Raw genomic sequence first — 17,470 nt, 5'->3', positions numbered from 1 at the left:
GCGCCGATACACACCGAGTCCCTCGCGCCGATACACACCGAGTCCCTCGCGCCGATACACACCGAGTCCCTCGCGCCGATACACACCGAGTCCCTCGCGCCGATACACACCGAGTCCCTCGCGCCGATACACACCGAGTCCCTCGCGCCGATACACACCGAGTCCCTCGCGCCGATACACACCGAGTCCCTCGCGCCGATACACACCGAGTCCCTCGCGCCGATACACACCGAGTCCCTCGCGCCGATACACACCGAGTCCCTCGCGCCGATACACACCGAGTCCCTCGCGCCGATATACACCGAGTCCCTCGCGCCGATATACACCGAGTCCCTCGCGCCGATATACACCGAGTCCCTCGCGCCGATATACACCGAGTCCCTCGCGCCGATATACACCGAGTCCCTCGCGCCGATATACACCGAGTCCCTCGCGCCGATATACACCGAGTCCCTCGCGCCGATATACACCGAGTCCCTCGCGCCGATATACACCGAGTCCCTCGCGCCGATATACACCGAGTCCCTCGCGCCGATATACACCGAGTCCCTCGCGCCGATATACACCGAGTCCCTCGCGCCGATATACACCGAGTCCCTCGCGCCGATATACACCGAGTCCCTCGCGCCGATATACACCGAGTCCCTCGCGCCGATATACACCGAGTCCCTCGCGCCGATATACACCGAGTCCCTCGCGCCGATATACACCGAGTCCCTCGCGCCGATATACACCGAGTCCCTCGCGCCGATATACACCGAGTCCCTCGCGCCGATATACACCGAGTCCCTCGCGCCGATATACACCGAGTCCCTCGCGCCGATATACACCGAGTCCCTCGCGCCGATATACACCGAGTCCCTCGCGCCGATATACACCGAGTCCCTCGCGCCGATATACACCGAGTCAGGTCTGAATTCCGCACTCCGTGTACTTTCCTTAGCATCTGATTCCAGACATTGACGAAAGTCAGAATATTGCCAGCCTGCACAATCAGATCACAGCCTGTGACACCATCCTGGAGGTACTGAGTGCAGATCCGTTTCTTCTCTTGTCTCTCTTTGCTTGGGGAGTTAATAAGCTGACCAGGAGGTCTTTTAGGACACTTAGCCTTTCTGAGCTGTGTATAAACTGCAGCCTGTCAGCCCCTCTGTACCAACACAATGCTGCACAGGTTGTGATGATTACATGTGTTGTTTACCAGGCTGATTCCGGGGATGGCGGGACTGATGTATGAGGAGAGATTGACTCGGTTTGAATTGTTTTCACTGGGGTTTAGACGAATGCAGTGCGGGGGGCGGATCTCATAGAGAATTATAAAATTCTAACAGGACTAGACAGGGTAGATGCAGGGAGGATGTTCCTGATGGTGGGGGTGTCCAGAACCAGGGCTCACAGTCTGAGGATTCAGGGTAGATCATTTAGGACGGAGATGAGGAGACATTTCTTCACCCAGAGAGTGGTGAGCCTGTGGAATTCATTACCACAGGAAGTAGTTGATGCCAAAACATTGAATGTATTGAAGAGGCGGCTGGATATAGCACTCGGGGGGAATGGGGTCAAAGGTTCTGGGGAGAAAGCAGGATTGGGCGATTGAGTTGGATGATCAGCCATGATGGTGATGAATGGGGGAGCAGGCTCGAAGGGCCGAATGGCCTCCTCCTGTTCTGATCTCCTATGTTTCTCTGAATGTTTAAAACATCAGATTTATTCTGCAGTCAATGTTTGGAAAAGTTTAGCTCCGATGTTGTAACAGCAGAACAGTTACTCATTTTAGCTTTGCAAGTGTTTACCTGGATAGAGCCAACGGATTTCTGTTTACACAAAATGGACGTTTTTGATTGGAGGGATGGAATGGAGCCGTGAGGCAGCAGACGTCACTGCCGTGCCACCCAATCGACCCAATCTCAGTGCCGCCACCCCAGGAATCATTCCTGGGGCTGTGAAGATTCAGCTTTGGAATCCTGGCGCGTTTATGTTTCGATTGGGATTGTTTAAGCCGGGGGGCCGGGCTTGCTATCCCTCCTGACGTGTGTCTGCTTCTTCCCACTAGAGGATGGAACAGATGCTGAGTACGTTCCAGTGCGATCTCAGCAGCATCAGTTCCGAGATCCAAACCCTGCAGGAACAGTCCATTGCCATGAACATCAAGCTGAAGAACAGGCAGTCAGTGCGCAGTGAACTGAGCCAGCTGGTGGATGAGCTGGTTGTACCCAGCTCCATGATCACGTAAGTCTTACCCAGTGGCCTCCCTCTCCTTACAGCCCCTTCCTGCTTGGCGTTTCCCTCCCTCCTCCTCTCTTTGCCAGCCTTGGCTCGCTGGTCAGCCTCTCCCCTCTGAGTCAGAGCCCGAAGGGCTCTACCCAGTTTCATTTTGTGGCCATTGCCAAAATGGGGCGGCACAGTGGTTAAAATCAAATCGAATCCCTCCAGAAGGAGGCCATTGGGCCCAGCACGCATGGACACCCATCACATTCCCACCCAGGCTCTGTTCTCGCAACCCCTCACATTTACCCCACTAATCCCCTGACCCTGGGTCAATTTAGCATGGCCAATCCACCTGACCCGCACCACTTTTGGATGGTGGGAGGAAACCGGAGCACCCGGAGGAAACCCACGCAGACACGGGGAGAACGTGCAGACTGCGCACAGACAGTGACCTGAGGCCGGAATTGAACCTGGGTCCCTGGCGCTGTGAGGCAGCAGTGAACCCGGGTCCCTGGCGCTGTGAGGCAGCAGTGAACCCGGGTCCCTGGCGCTGTGAGGCAGCAGTGAACCCGGGTCCCTGGCACTGTGAGGCAGCAGTGAACCCGGGTCCCTGGCACTGTGAGGCAGCAGTGAACCCGGGTCCCTGGCGCTGTGAGGCAGCAGTGAACCCGGGTCCCTGGCGCTGTGAGGCAGCAGTGAACCCGGGTCCCTGGCGCTGTGAGGCAGCAGTGAACCCGGGTCCCTGGCGCTGTGAGGCAGCAGTGAACCCGGGTCCCTGGCGCTGTGAGGCAGCAGTGAACCCGGGTCCCTGGCGCTGTGAGGCAGCAGTGAACCCGGGTCCCTGGCGCTGTGAGGCAGCAGTGAACCCGGGTCCCTGGCGCTGTGAGGCAGCAGTGCTAACCACTGTGTCACCGTGCTGCCCAGTTCGCACTGCTGCCTCACAGCGCCGGGGACCTGGGTTCAATTCCAGCCTCGGGTGACTGTACAAAGTTTGCACGTTCTCCACACATGCGCAGACCTGCCCGTGCACACACACCATACACCCATACACACCATACACCCACACACACCATACACCCACACACACCATACACCCACACACACCATACACCCACACCATACACCCACACACACCATACACCCACACACACCATACACCCACACACACCATACACCCACACACACCATACACCCACACACACCATACACCCACACACACCATACACCCACACACACCATACACCCACACACACCATACACCCACACACACCATACACCCACACACACCATACACCCACACACACCATACACCCACACACACCATACACCCACACACACCATACACCCACACACACCATACACCCACACACACCATACACCCACACACACCATACACCCACACACACCATACACCCACACACACCATACACCCACACACACCATACACCCACACACACCATACACCCACACACACCATACACCCACACACACCATACACCCACACACACCATACACCCACACACACCATACACCCACACACACCATACACCCACACACACCATACACCCACACACACCATACACCCACACACACCATACACCCACACACACCATACACCCACACACACCATACACCCACACACACCATACACCCACACACACCATACACCCACACACACCATACACCCACACACACCATACACCCACACACACCATACACCCACACACACCATACACCCACACACACCATACACCCACACACACCATACACCCACACACACCATACACCCACACACACCATACACCCACACACACCATACACCCACACACACCATACACCCACACACACCATACACCCACACACACCATACACCCACACACACCATACACCCACACACACCATACACCCACACACACCATACACCCACACACACCATACACCCACACACACCATACACCCACACACACCATACACCCACACACACCATACACCCACACACACCATACACCCACACACACCATACACCCACACACACCATACACCCACACACACCATACACCCACACACACCATACACCCACACACACCATACACCCACACACACCATACACCCACACACACCATACACCCACACACACCATACACCCACACACACCATACACCCACACACACCATACACCCACACACACCATACACCCACACACACCATACACCCACACACACCATACACCCACACACACCATACACCCACACACACCATACACCCACACACACCATACACCCACACACACCATACACCCACACACACCATACACCCACACACACCATACACCCACACACACCATACACCCACACACACCATACACCCACACACACCATACACCCACACACACCATACACCCACACACACCATACACCCACACACACCATACACCCACACACACCATACACCCACACACACCATACACCCACACACACCATACACCCACACACACCATACACCCACACACACCATACACCCACACACACCATACACCCACACACACCATACACCCACACACACCATACACCCACACACACCATACACCCACACACACCATACACCCACACACACCATACACCCACACACACCATACACCCACACACACCATACACCCACACACACCATACACCCACACACACCATACACCCACACACACCATACACCCACACACACCCCGCAGCACATGTTCCTTCAGCCTCCTGTATTCTCTCACTCTGTTGCGTCACAGGATCATTCTGGATAAACCCGTAACAGAGCAGCAATTCCTGGAGCAGCTGCACGAACTCAACAACAAGATCAACTACGTGAAGGAGCAGTCCTTCAAGGAGACTCTGGCTTGTTCAGATGTTCAGGACACCCTGGACCGTCTCAAGATTAAGGTACAGACACTGAGGATTCACTGTGAACCATCAGCCGTACTGATCAGTACCCTCTGTATGGAGGGGCAGAGATTAAAACCTTCTCGAGGGTAGATTGTCCGAGCCCCGGGGCACACCGACGTGTCCAGAAAACCTGAGTGTTCCTTCACAGCTCGCCTTTCCAGTGCTGTGCTGCACAGTTAGTCACAGGAGGGGAGCATAGCATGGTAACTGTGCCAAAGGAGGCCCTTCAACGCATCATGTTTGTGCTAGGTCCCTGAAGGAGCAATTTACCCAGCCCGCTTCCCCTGCCTTTTCCCACATACCCCGAAACACTCTACCTTTTAATAATAATAATCCAACTCCCTTTTGAAATCCTTGACTGAATCTGTCTCCACCACACTCTCAGACAGTACATTCCAGATCCTAACCACTCGCTGTGTGAATCTGTCTCCACCACACTCTCAGACAGTACATTCCAGATCCTAACCACTCGCTGTGTGAATCTGTCTCCACCACACTCTCAGACAGTACATTCCAGATCCTAACCACTCGCTGTGTGAATCTGTCTCCACCACACTCTCAGACAGTACATTCCAGATCCTAACCACTCGCTGTGAGAATCTGTCTCCACCACACTCTCAGACAGTACATTCCAGATCCTAACCACTCGCTGTGTGAATCTGTCTGCACCACACTCTCAGACAGTACATTCCAGATCCTAACCACTCGCTGTGTGAATCTGTCTCCACCACACTCTCAGACAGTACATTCCAGATCCTAACCACTCGCTGTGAGAATCTGTCTCCACCACACTCTCAGACAGTACATTCCAGATCCTAACCACTCGCTGTGTGAATCTGTCTGCACCACACTCTCAGACAGTACATTCCAGATCCTAACCACTCGCTGTGTGAATCTGTCTCCACCACACTCTCAGACAGTACATTCCAGATCCTAACCACTTGCTGTGTGAATCTGTCTCCACCACACTCTCAGACAGTACATTCCAGATCCTAACCACTCGCTGTGTGAATCTGTCTCCACCACACTCTCAGACAGTGTGTTCCAGATCCTAACTACTCGCTGTATGAATCTGTCTCCACCACACACTCAGACAGTACATTCCAGATCCTAACCACTCGCTGTGTGAATCTGTCTCCACCACACTCTCAGACAGTGTGTTCCAGATCCTAACTACTCGCTGTATGAATCTGTCTCCACCACACACTCAGACAGTACATTCCAGATCCTAACCACTCGCTGTGTGAATCTGTCTCCACCACACTCTCAGACAGTACATTCCAGATCCTAACGACTCGCTGTGTGAATCTGTCTGCACCACACTCTCAGACAGTACATTCCAGATCCTAACCACTCGCTGTGTGAATCTGTCTCCACCACACTCTCAGACAGTACATTCCAGATCCTAACCACTCACTGTGTGAATCTGTCTCCACCACACTCTCCGACAGTGTGTTCCAGATCCTAACTACTCGCTGTATGAATCTGTCTCCACCACACTCTCAGACAGTACATTCCAGATCCTAACCACTCGCTGTGTGAATCTGTCTCCACCACACTCTCAGGCAGTGCATTGGCTGCGAAAAGTAGTGAAAATCCCAAGTTATTTTCTAAGTATGTTGATGGTAGTGGATAACCAGGAAAAGAGTAGGGCCCCTTTAGAGACCAACGGGGCAGTTAGTGGGTGGAGGCAGCAGACATTGGTGGAGTGTTGAATGGCAACGTCACATCTGTATTCACCCAAGAGAATGAGGAAGATGGTATGGAATTGAAGGAGAGAGACTGTGAATTTCTTGACTGAATTGACATGGGCAAGGCCAAGGAATTGGAGGTGTTGGCAGCCTTAAAAATGGATAAATCCTCAGATCCAGATGAATTGTGCTGTGGGAGGCAAGGGAGGAGATTGCAGGGGCTCTGACCCAAATTTTCAATTCCTCTGGCCACGGGGGAGGTGACAGACGACTGGAGAACAGCTAATGTGGTTCCACTATTTAAGAAGGGTTGAAGAGATGAACCAGGGAACTACAGACCAGTGAGTCTCACGTCAGTGGTGGGGAAACTATTAGAGAAACTTCTGAAGGAGAGCATCTATCACCACTTGGAGAGGCAAAGCTTGATCAGGGATAGTCAGCGTGGCTTCGTCAGAGGGAGGTCATGCCTAACAAATTTGATTGGATTTTTTGAGGAGGTGACCAGGTGTGTAGATGAGGGTCACAGACGAGGGGAGTGCAGTCGATGCGGTTTATATGGATTTCAGCAAAGCCTCTGACGAGGAGATGGGAGACTTGTAAAGAAGGTAAATTCACACAGGATACAGGGTAATTGGATAAAGTGGATTCAAAATTGGCTCAGTTGTCGGAGACAGAGGGTGATGACAGAAGGCTGCTTTAGAGACTGGAAGCCAGTGTTCAGTGGAGTACCACAGGGATCCGTGCTGGGCCCCCTATTGTTTGTCATTTATATAAATGACATCGATGACTATGTGGGTGGTAGGATTAGTAAGTTTGCCGATGGCACAAGGATTGGCCGGGTGGTTAACAGTGAGATGGAGAGTCTTGGTCTACAAGAAGATATAGGCGGAATGGTTCGATGGGCAGATAAGTGGCGGATGGAATTTAAGTCTGAAAAGTGTGAGGTGGATAGGGAGCAGCTGTTCCCCTTAGTTGAAGGGTCAGTCACGAGGGGATGTGGGTTCAAGGTGAGGGGCCGGAGGTTTAGGGGGGAATGTGAGGAAAAGTGTTTTTACCCAGAGGGTGGTGAGGGTCTGGAATGCGCTGCCTGGGAGGGTGGTGGAGGCGGGATGCCTCACATCCTTTAAAAAGTACCTGGATGAGCACTTGGCACGCCATAACATTCAGGGCCAAGTGTTGGCAGATGGGATTAGAGGGAGGTCAGGTGTTTCTCGCATGCTGGTGCAGAATTGATGGGCAGAAGGGCCTTTTCTGCATTGTATGATTCTAGGTTTCTATGTGGTGCAGAAAGAGGACATTCGGCCCATCGGGTCTGCGCCAACCTTCCCACAGAGCATCTTACCCAGGCTCCAGTCCAGTAACCCGAGGGAAATTTAGCATGGCCAATCCCCCTAACCTGCACACCTTTGGAGAAATTCTTCCTCTGGAAATCGTGGGTCTTTGAAGCTCTCTTTCTGAAAAGCAGTGGAAGCAGCATCTTTGAGGCAGAGCTGGCGAGATTCTAGATTAACGAGGGGCTGCGTCGGTAGGAATGGGGGTTAAATTTACAATCAGATCAGCCACGAGTGTATTGAATGGGGGAGTGGGGCCGAGTGGCCTATTGGGAGGAAGAATCTTGCGGTTTGTTCTGTAACAGATGAATTATTTTGATAATTTGTTCAGGCTGTTACAAAGATTCGGGAATATATTATCCAGAAGATATATTCTTTCCGGAAACCAATGACCAACTACCAGGTTCCTCAGAACGCACTCCTCAAACACAGGTGAGGCCTCTCTCACACACACGTCTGTATTCTCTGCAGGACTGACTGGCTGGGCACTAGTTAGACCACACCTGGGATACTGGGAATGGTTTTGGTCCCCTTATCTATGGAAAGATATATTGACATTGGAGGCAGTCCAGAGAAGGTTCATTAGGTCGATCCCGGGTAGGGAGGGAGTTTCTTATGAGGAGAGGTTGAGTAGATTGGGCTCACTGGAGTTTAGAAGAATGAGAAGCGACCTTATTGAGACATATCAGGCCGAGTGAATCATAGAAACTCTACAGTGCAGAAGAAGCCATTCGATCCAGCGAGTCTGCACTGACAACAATCCCACCCAGGCCCTATCCCCATAAATCCCCCACATACTTACCCCGCTAATCCCTCAAACCTAGGTATTCCTGGACACCAAGGGGCAATTTAGCACGGCCAATCCACCTAACCTGCACATAGTTGGACACTAAGGGGCAATTTACTATGGCCAATCCACCTAACCTGCACATCTTTTGGACTGTGGGAGGAAACCAGAGCACTCGGAGGAAACCCACGCAGACACAGGGAGAACGTGCAGACTCCACATAGACAGTGACCCGAGGCCGGGAATCGAACCCGGCTCCCTGGCGCTGTGAGGCAGTAGTGCTAACCACTGTGCCACCCAATAGTGGTATTATTATTGTTAGACTATTAATCCAGAAACTCAGCTAATGATTTTATTTTATTTATTGTCACACGTACTAGTATACAGTGAAAAGTATTGTTTCTTGCGCACTATACAGACAAAGCATACCATTCATAGAGAAGGAAAGGAGAGAGTGCAGAATGTAGTGTTACAGTCATAGCTAGGGTGTAGAGAAAGATCAACTTAAGGAGGGAAGCTGATTTGGACGGAGATGAGAAATTTCTTTCCACAGAGAGTGAGTGGTGAGTCTATCCCAGAGGGCTGTGGAATCTCAGTTATCGTGTTTAACTAAAGAACAAAGAGCAGCACAGGAACAGGCCCTTCGTCCCTCCAAGCCTGCGCTGATCATGATGTCCTAACTAAACTAAAAACCATAAGACATAGGAGCAGAATGAGGCCACTCGGCCCATCGAGTCTGCTCCGCCATTCAATCATGGCTGATATTTTTCTCATCCCCATTCTCCTGCCTTTTCCCCGTAACCCCTGATCCCCTTATTAATCAAGAACCTATCTATCTCTGTCTTAAAGACACTCAATGACCTGGCCTCCACAGCCTTCTGTGGCAGAGTTCCACAGATTCACCACTCTCTGGCTGAAGAAATTCCTCCTATCTCTGTTTTAAAGGATCGTCCCTTTAGCCTGAGGTTGTGCCCTCTGGTTCTAGTTTTTCCTGCTAGTGGAAACATCCTCTCCACATCCACTCTATCCAGGCCTCGCAGTATCCTGTAAGTTTCAATAAGATCCCCCCCCTCATCCTTCTAAACCCTCCAATGAGTACAGACCCAGAGTCCTCAGCTGTTCCTCATATGGCAAGCTCTTCAACCTTTTGCCCTCACTCAGTCGGTATATCTCTAATCCCTCCCGATTCACGGACCCATCCAGATGCCTCAAATGTTGCTAATGTTCCACCAGCTCCTCTGGCCGCGCGTTCCAGGTGCCCGGAGCAGAGATTGATAGGTTGCTGGTTAGCAGCAATGTAACGGCTTATGGGGATGGTTGGTGGGGGGTGGTGGGGGTGTGGGGGGGGGTGGGGGGGGTGGCGGCTGGGGGGATGGTTGGTGGGGGGGGTGGCGGCTGGGGGGATGGTGGGGGTGGGTGGGGGGGGTGGCGGCTGGGGGGATGGTTGGTGGCGGGGTTAGGGGGGGTGGCGGCTGGGGGGATGGTTGGTGGGGGGGATGGCGGCTGGGGGGATGGTTGGTGGGGGGGGTGGCGGCTGGGGGGATGGTTGGTGGGGGGGGGTGCGGGGAGGGGGGGCGAAAGGCATCGAAGTGGATGATCAGCTATGATGGTTTTGAATGGTGAAGCGGGCTGGATGGGCTGAATGGCCTCCTCCTGTCCCGACAGCTGCCTATGTCCAGCCAATTGAAGCCCGTGTCCTTTGCGGTTGCAGGTTTTTCTACCAGTTTCTCCTGGCCAATGAGCGTCACGTGGCGAAGGAAATCCGGGATGAGTATGTCGACACGATGGGTAAAATCTACTTCTCCTACTTCAAGTCGTATACCAGCAGACTGATGAAAGTTCAGGTCAGACACTCGCGTTCTGTCCCGAATTAGCACCCCTCGCTCAGTAACTTTAACTGCTGTTCGCAGCAGAAAGCGTTGTTGACTTTGGTGTCCAATTGTGCGTGACGGAGACCCACTTATTTCTACGGCAGAGTGCGGAGGGTTGGGCAGGATCTGAATGTGATCATTTTGCTGCTTGTATTCTCACCCTGTCGGGAGCGGAAAGCGGGAATGTGGGATCGGAAACCGTTAGAGATGAATTTATTTTGTTCTCTGTTACTCTGTTGAACTCTAGTACGAAGAGGTGGCAGACAAAGATGACCTAATGGGTGTGGAAGACACAGCGAAGAAAGATATCCTTTGGTAAAGCTGAGACGTTTCACTGTTACACTTTTGCTTCATGACCATTTTGCATTCACGAAGTCTGCAACATTTCACTCAACACCTGAACATTGAGCAGTTATTTAGTCTGCTATTTTGGACCTAAAGCAATAGGGCATATTGGTGACAGCACAGATGGAGGCCCTTTGGCCCATTGGGTCTCTGCTAGCTCTCAGCAAGAGCAACTCGGCGAGTCTAACTTGCCCTGCCTTTCCCTGTAGCCCTTCCAACTTTTTCTCCTCAGAGAATTGAATGTCTCGATTGAATCTGTCTCCACCACACTCTCAGACAGTACATTCCAGATCCTAGCCACTCGCTGTGTGAAACTGTCTCCACCACACTCTCAGACAGTGCATTCCAGATCCTAACCACTCGCTGTGTGAAACTGTCTCCACCACACTCTCAGACAGTACATTCCAGATCCTAACCACTCGCTGTGTGAAACTGTCTGCACCACACTCTCAGACAGTGCATTCCAGATCCTAACCACTCGCTGTGTGAATCTGTCTCCACCACACTCTCAGACAGTGCATTCCAGATCCTAACCACTCGCTGTGTGAATCTGTCTCCACCACACTCTCAGACAGTGCATTCCAGATCCTAACCACTCGCTGTGTGAATCTGTCTCCACCCCATTCTCAGACAGTGCATTCCAGATCCTAACCACTCGCTGTGTGAATCTGTCTCCACCACACTCTCAGACAGTGTATTCCAGACCCTAACCACTCGCTGTGTGAATCTGTCTCCACCACACTCTCAGACAGTGCATTCCAGATCCTAACCACTCGCTGTGTGAATCTGTCTCCACCACACTCTCAGACAGTGTATTCCAGATCCTAACCACTCGCTGTGTGAATCTGTCTCCACCACACTCTCAGACAGTGTATTCCAGACCCTAACCACTCGCTGTGTGAATCTGTCTCCACCACACTCTCAGACAGTACATTCCAGATCCTAACCACTCGCTGTGTGAATCTGTCCCACCACACTCTCAGACAGTACATTCCAGATCCTAACCACTCGCTGTGTGAATCTGTCCCACCACACTCTCAGACAGTGCATTTATATATTGCCTTTCGCAGCCATTGGTTGTCCCAATGTCCTGGGGCAGCCAAGGAAATACATTTTGAAGTGTGGGAAATTGGCTGCCAGTTCCCACACGGTGACCCTCCAGATCGCAAAGGGATACAGACCGGGGAACTCTGCTTCTGCAGTGTCGGGGGAGGGGTGTGGCAGAATATTGGCCAGGGCAGCAGAAGTGCCATTGACTAACGAATTAGCCCGCCACAGTACAGGTGGGAAAGAAGGCCCTTCTAGATTTGCTCCACACTTTGATTTGATTTATTATTGTCACATGTATTGGGATACAGTGAAAAGTATTGTTTCCTGCGCACTGTATGGACAAAGCATACCGTTCATAGAGAAGGAGAGAGTGCAGAATGTAGTGTTATAGTCACAGCTAGAGTGTAGAGAAAGATCAACTTAATGTGAGGTAGGTCCATTCAAAAGTCTGATGGCAGCAGGGAAGAAGCTGTTCTTGAGTCGGTCGGTACGTGACCTCAGACTTTTGTATCTTTTTCCCGATGGAAGAAGGTGGAAGAGAGAATGTCCGGGGTGCGTGGGGTTCTTGATTATGCCGGCTGCTTTGCCGAGGCAGCAGGAAGTGTAGAACGGGAAAGGTCCTGAACGAATCCAATCCATCACGCAAACCAGCCTCCCATCCATTGACTCCATCCCCACGCACCCCGGACATTCTCTCTTCCATCAGGAAAAAGTACAAAAGTCTGAGGTCACGTACCGACCAACTCAAGAACAGCTTCTTCCCTGCTGCTGTCAGACTTTTGAATGGACCTACCTCGCATTAAGTTGATCTTTCTCTACACCCTAGCTATGACTGTAACACTACATTCTGCACTCTCTCATTTCCTTCTCCCCTATGTACTCTATGAACGGTATGTTTTGTCTGTATAGCGCGCAAGAAACAATACTTTTCACTGTGTACTAATACATGTGACAAATCAAATCTTCCAAACATTTTATCCCATTGTCGTTTGTGGGATCGTGCTGTGCACAATTTAGCCACCTTGCACCTACATGACCAAACTTCAAATGTACCTCATTGGTTGTAAAGAGCGCTGAGGTGTCCAGTGGTGGGGAAAGGTGCCGTATATATGGAAATCTGTGTGTATTATTCTGCTTCAAAGTGAATTGAGTGCCGCTGGATCCAGTTTCACTCCTTAACCTGGAGCACGCTTTTTCTCCAAACCTTCGCTGAAAAATCGAAACACCATCTTTACGCTGGGGAACCGTGGAAATGTTATCTCATCGGCGGAACTCGAAGCACCAATTATTGTCCCTCATGCAGCCCAGAAAAATGACACTCGGGTAAGCAGCGAGAGGGATTTGTCATGACTTACAGAAGTCCCCAGTTTTATTTGAGGTTGGTGTCTTTATTAATAATTAATCTCTTTCCTTCTTTGGGTCATAACTGGTTTTGAGTAAGACATGAAACATTTTCTGGTTTAGTAATGCAGAACACACACTAAGTGACAATTTAGCATGGCCAATCTATCTAACCTGCACATTTTTGGAGTGTGGGAGGAAACCGGAGCACCCGGAGGAAACCCACGCAGACACGGGGAGAACATGCAGACTCCACACAGTCAGCCAAGATCACCATGACATTATGGGTAATGTATTAGCATGGATAGAGGATTGGTTAACTAACAGAAAGCAAAGAGTGGGAGTAAATAGGTGTTTTTCTGGTTGTCGATCAGTGACTAGTGGTGTACCTCAGGGATCAGTGTTGGGACCGCAATTGTTTACGATTTACATAGATGATTTGGAGTTGGGGACCAAGTGTAGTGTGTCAAAATTCGCAGATGACACTAAGATGGGTGGCAGAGCAAAGTGTGCAGAGGACGCTGAAAGTCTGCAAAGGGATATAGATAGTCTAAGTGAGTGGGCGAGGGTCTGGCAGATGGAGTACAATGTTGGTAAATGTGAGGTCATCCATTTTGGTCGGAATAACAGCAAAATGGACTATTATTTAAATGGTAAAAAATTGCAGCATGCTGCTGTGCAGAGGGACCTGGGTGTCCTTGTGCAGGAATCTCAAGGAGTTGGTTTGCAGGTGCAGCAGGTAATTAAGAAGGCAAATGGAATTTTGTCCTTCATTGCGAGAGGGATGGAGATTAAAAACAGCGAGGTTATGTTGCAGCTGTATAAGGTGCTGGTGAGGCCACACCTGGAGTACTGTGTACAGTTTTGGTCTCCTTACTTGAGAAAGGATATACTGGCACTGGAGGGGGTGCAGAGGAGATTCACTAGGTTGATTCCAGAGTTGAGGGGTTGGCTTATGAGGAGAGACTGAGTAGACTGGGATTGTACTCATTGGAATTCAGAAGAATGAGAGGGGATTTTATAGAAACATATAAGATTATGAAGGGAATAGATAAGATAGAAGCAGGGAAGTTGTTTCCACTGGCGGGTGAAACTAGAACTAGGGGGCATAGCCTCAAAATAAGGGGGAGCAGATTTCGGACTGAGTTGTCATAGAATTCTTACAGAAGGAGGCCATTTGGCCCATCAAGTCTGCACCGACCACAATCCCACCCAGGCCCTATCCCCACAACCCTACATATTTATCCCAGCTAGTCCCTGACCCTAAAGGGCAATCTACCATAGCCAATCAACCTAACCCGCACATCTTTCGAGTGTGGGAGGAAACCGGAGCACCCGGAGGAAACCCACGCAGACACAGGGAGAACGTGCAAACTCCACAAAGACAGTCACCTGAGGCTGGGTTTGAACTCAGGTGAGGCAACCGTGCCAGCCACTGTGCCACCGTGCTGCCTTTACTGAGTGGCTGAGCAGGCTCGAGGGGCTGAATGGCCAACTCGTCCTATCCCGTATGTTAGTATTGAGGTGTAAATGAATTTCTGTATCCTCAGTTTCTCTGTATCCTTAGAACTCTCCCCTTCTTCCCTCAGTATCCGTTTGAGAGCCTCTTCCGGAGTCAACACTACACTCTACTAGACAACAGCTGCCGGGAGTATCTCTTCCTGTGTGACTTCTTCATGGTGACGGCTAACTCCGCGCAGGACCTCTTCAACACCATCATGGGCAAAACCCTCACCATGTTCTTGGTAAGTTCCAGCTGATGGGACCCTCGGCTTGTCTGGGCTTCAATGGGGGCAATTGTCCCAGCGGGGGATTGGCTGAAATATTGCCAAGTCAGGATGGTGAGGGACTTGATTTATTATTGTCACATGTATTAACATACAGTGAAAAGTATTGTTTCTCACATGCTATACAGACAAAGCATACCGTTCATAGAGAAGGAGAGGGTGCAGAATGTAGTGTTACAGTCATAGCTAGGGTGTAGAGAAAGATCAACTTAATGCCAGGTAGGTCCATTCAAAAGTCTGACAGCAGCAGGGAAGAAGCTGTTCTTGAGCTGGTTGGGACGTGACCTCAGACTTTTGTATCTTTTTCCCGATGGAAGAAGGTGGAAGAGAGAATGTCCGGGGTGCGTGGGGGTCCTTAATTATGCTGGCTGCTTTTCCGAGGCAGCGGGAAGTGTAGACAGAGTCAAAGGGTGGGAGGCTGGTTTGCGTGATGGATTGGGCTACATTCACGACCTTTTGTAGTTCCTTGCGGTCTTGGGCAGAGCAGGAGCCCAGACCAAGCTGTGATACAACCAGAAAGGATGCTTTCTATGGTACATCTGTAAAGGTTGGTGAGAGTCGTAGCTGACATCCCAAATTTCCTTAGCCTCCTGAGAAAGTAGAGGTGTTGGTGGGCTCTCCTAACTATAGCATCATATATATAACTATAGCGTGTGTTGAATACGTTGCCCCCACCCTGGGCTACCGTCTTGGGGGGCAGTTCACTAGTACCAGTGGTCACGTCTGGAATGCGCTGCCAGGGGGTGGTGCAGGCAGGAACGATGGGGGGGGGGGTGGTTTAGACAAGCACATTAATATGCAAGGAATAGAAGGATATGGACCAAGGGCAGGCAGAAGGGATTGGTTTAATTTGGCGTCATGTTGAGCAAAACATGATGGGCCGAAGGGCCTGTGCCTGTGCTGGTTCTGTGCTGAGCAGTCGCAGTGTTTGATTTTATAAAGTATTTGCTGCCTCCCTCCTTTCAGAAACACATGGACACGTACGTGGTGGACTGCTTTGACAGCATTGCGATATTCCTCTCCATCCACATCATCCTCCGCTTCAAGACCATCATGGCAAAGAGGAATGTCCCAGCCGTCGATAAGTAAGTCCCGGGGGGTGGGGGGTTTAGTCTTGCAACAGGAAACTGCACAGAGATTGCACAAGAGTTGCATGTCAGGTTTGAAGCGTTTTCTGGAGGGGGCCGTGCAGGACTCCTCGGGAGCGTTTCCTGGAGGGGGCCGTGCAGGACTCCTCGGGAGCGTTTTCTGGAGGGGGCCGTGCAGGACTCCTCGGGAGCGTTTTCTGGAGGGGGCCGTGCAGGACTCCTCGGGAGCGTTTCCTGGAGGGGGCCGTGCAGGACTCCTCGGGAGCGTTTTCTGGAGGGGGCCGTGCAGGACTCCTCGGGAGCGTTTTCTGGAGGGGGCCGTGCAGGACTCCTCGGGAGCGTTTTCTGGAGGGGGCCGTGCAGGACTCCTCGGGAGCGTTTTCTGGAGGGGGCCGTGCAGGACTCCTCGGGTTGCCCGCCTGACCTAGAATGAATATTGCATTATTCGAGAAGATTATTCAGGAAGGCCCAGCCATCCCGACCTTGCCCCTCGCCTGAGGTATGGTGATCCTCGGGATCCTCAAAGGGGGCAATCAGCCTCTGGTCATCTGGGACTATGGTGACTCGATCATTTAATTGCAAATATCAAGGGTATTGAAATGCTCAGGAGGTGCCTCAGAGTGGAACACACCCTCTCGAGGAAAGTTACATTCTATTGGACTCCCCACAACATTCAGTTTGAAATGTTTTGGAAGTTTATTCAGAAAGTACATTTTTGGGGAAACATGTTAAATCCGAGAATGTTCAGGAGACAAGAATTAGAGGCCATTCAGCCCATTGCGTCCATACAGACTCTGCAACAAAGCTTCGTACCTAAGTCCAACTCCCTGCCCTGTCAGCACAACCCCACATATTAACCCCACTAACCCCCTAACCTGCACATCTTTGGACACTCGGGCAATTTAGCATGGCCAATCCACCTAACCTACACATGTTTGGAGTGTGGGAGGAAATCGGAGCACCCGGAGGAAACCCACGCAGACACGGGGAGAATGTGCAGACTCCGCACAGACAGTGACCCAAGGCCGGAATGGAACCCAGTTCCCT

At 51.3% G+C, this 17,470-nt stretch overlaps 1 protein-coding gene across 2 annotated transcripts in view; it reads left to right on the top strand.

The window, feature by feature from the left end:
* vps52 (VPS52 subunit of GARP complex) overlaps window positions 1-17,470 on the top strand; it is a 53,793-nt gene that overhangs the window by 22,211 nt on the left and 14,112 nt on the right. Inside the window, exons 5-13 of one of the 2 annotated variants that reach the window (XM_078205818.1) lie at window positions 957-1,024; window positions 2,054-2,229; window positions 4,979-5,129; window positions 8,486-8,586; window positions 10,653-10,785; window positions 11,060-11,117; window positions 13,397-13,530; window positions 15,138-15,293; window positions 16,302-16,420. In XM_078205818.1, the coding sequence (XP_078061944.1) occupies window positions 957-1,024; window positions 2,054-2,229; window positions 4,979-5,129; window positions 8,486-8,586; window positions 10,653-10,785; window positions 11,060-11,117; window positions 13,397-13,530; window positions 15,138-15,293; window positions 16,302-16,420 (1,096 nt within the window). The remainder of the gene's footprint in view (window positions 1-956; window positions 1,025-2,053; window positions 2,230-4,978; window positions 5,130-8,485; window positions 8,587-10,652; window positions 10,786-11,059; window positions 11,118-13,396; window positions 13,531-15,137; window positions 15,294-16,301; window positions 16,421-17,470) is intronic. The other variant, XM_078205819.1, reaches the window with a different exon arrangement.

Source organism: Mustelus asterias, unplaced genomic scaffold (assembly GCF_964213995.1).
Source record: "Mustelus asterias unplaced genomic scaffold, sMusAst1.hap1.1 HAP1_SCAFFOLD_1018, whole genome shotgun sequence".
Lineage (NCBI taxonomy): Eukaryota > Metazoa > Chordata > Chondrichthyes > Carcharhiniformes > Triakidae > Mustelus > Mustelus asterias.
Note: the sequence above shows the minus strand (reverse complement) of the source record. Positions and strands in the feature narration are given on the sequence as shown.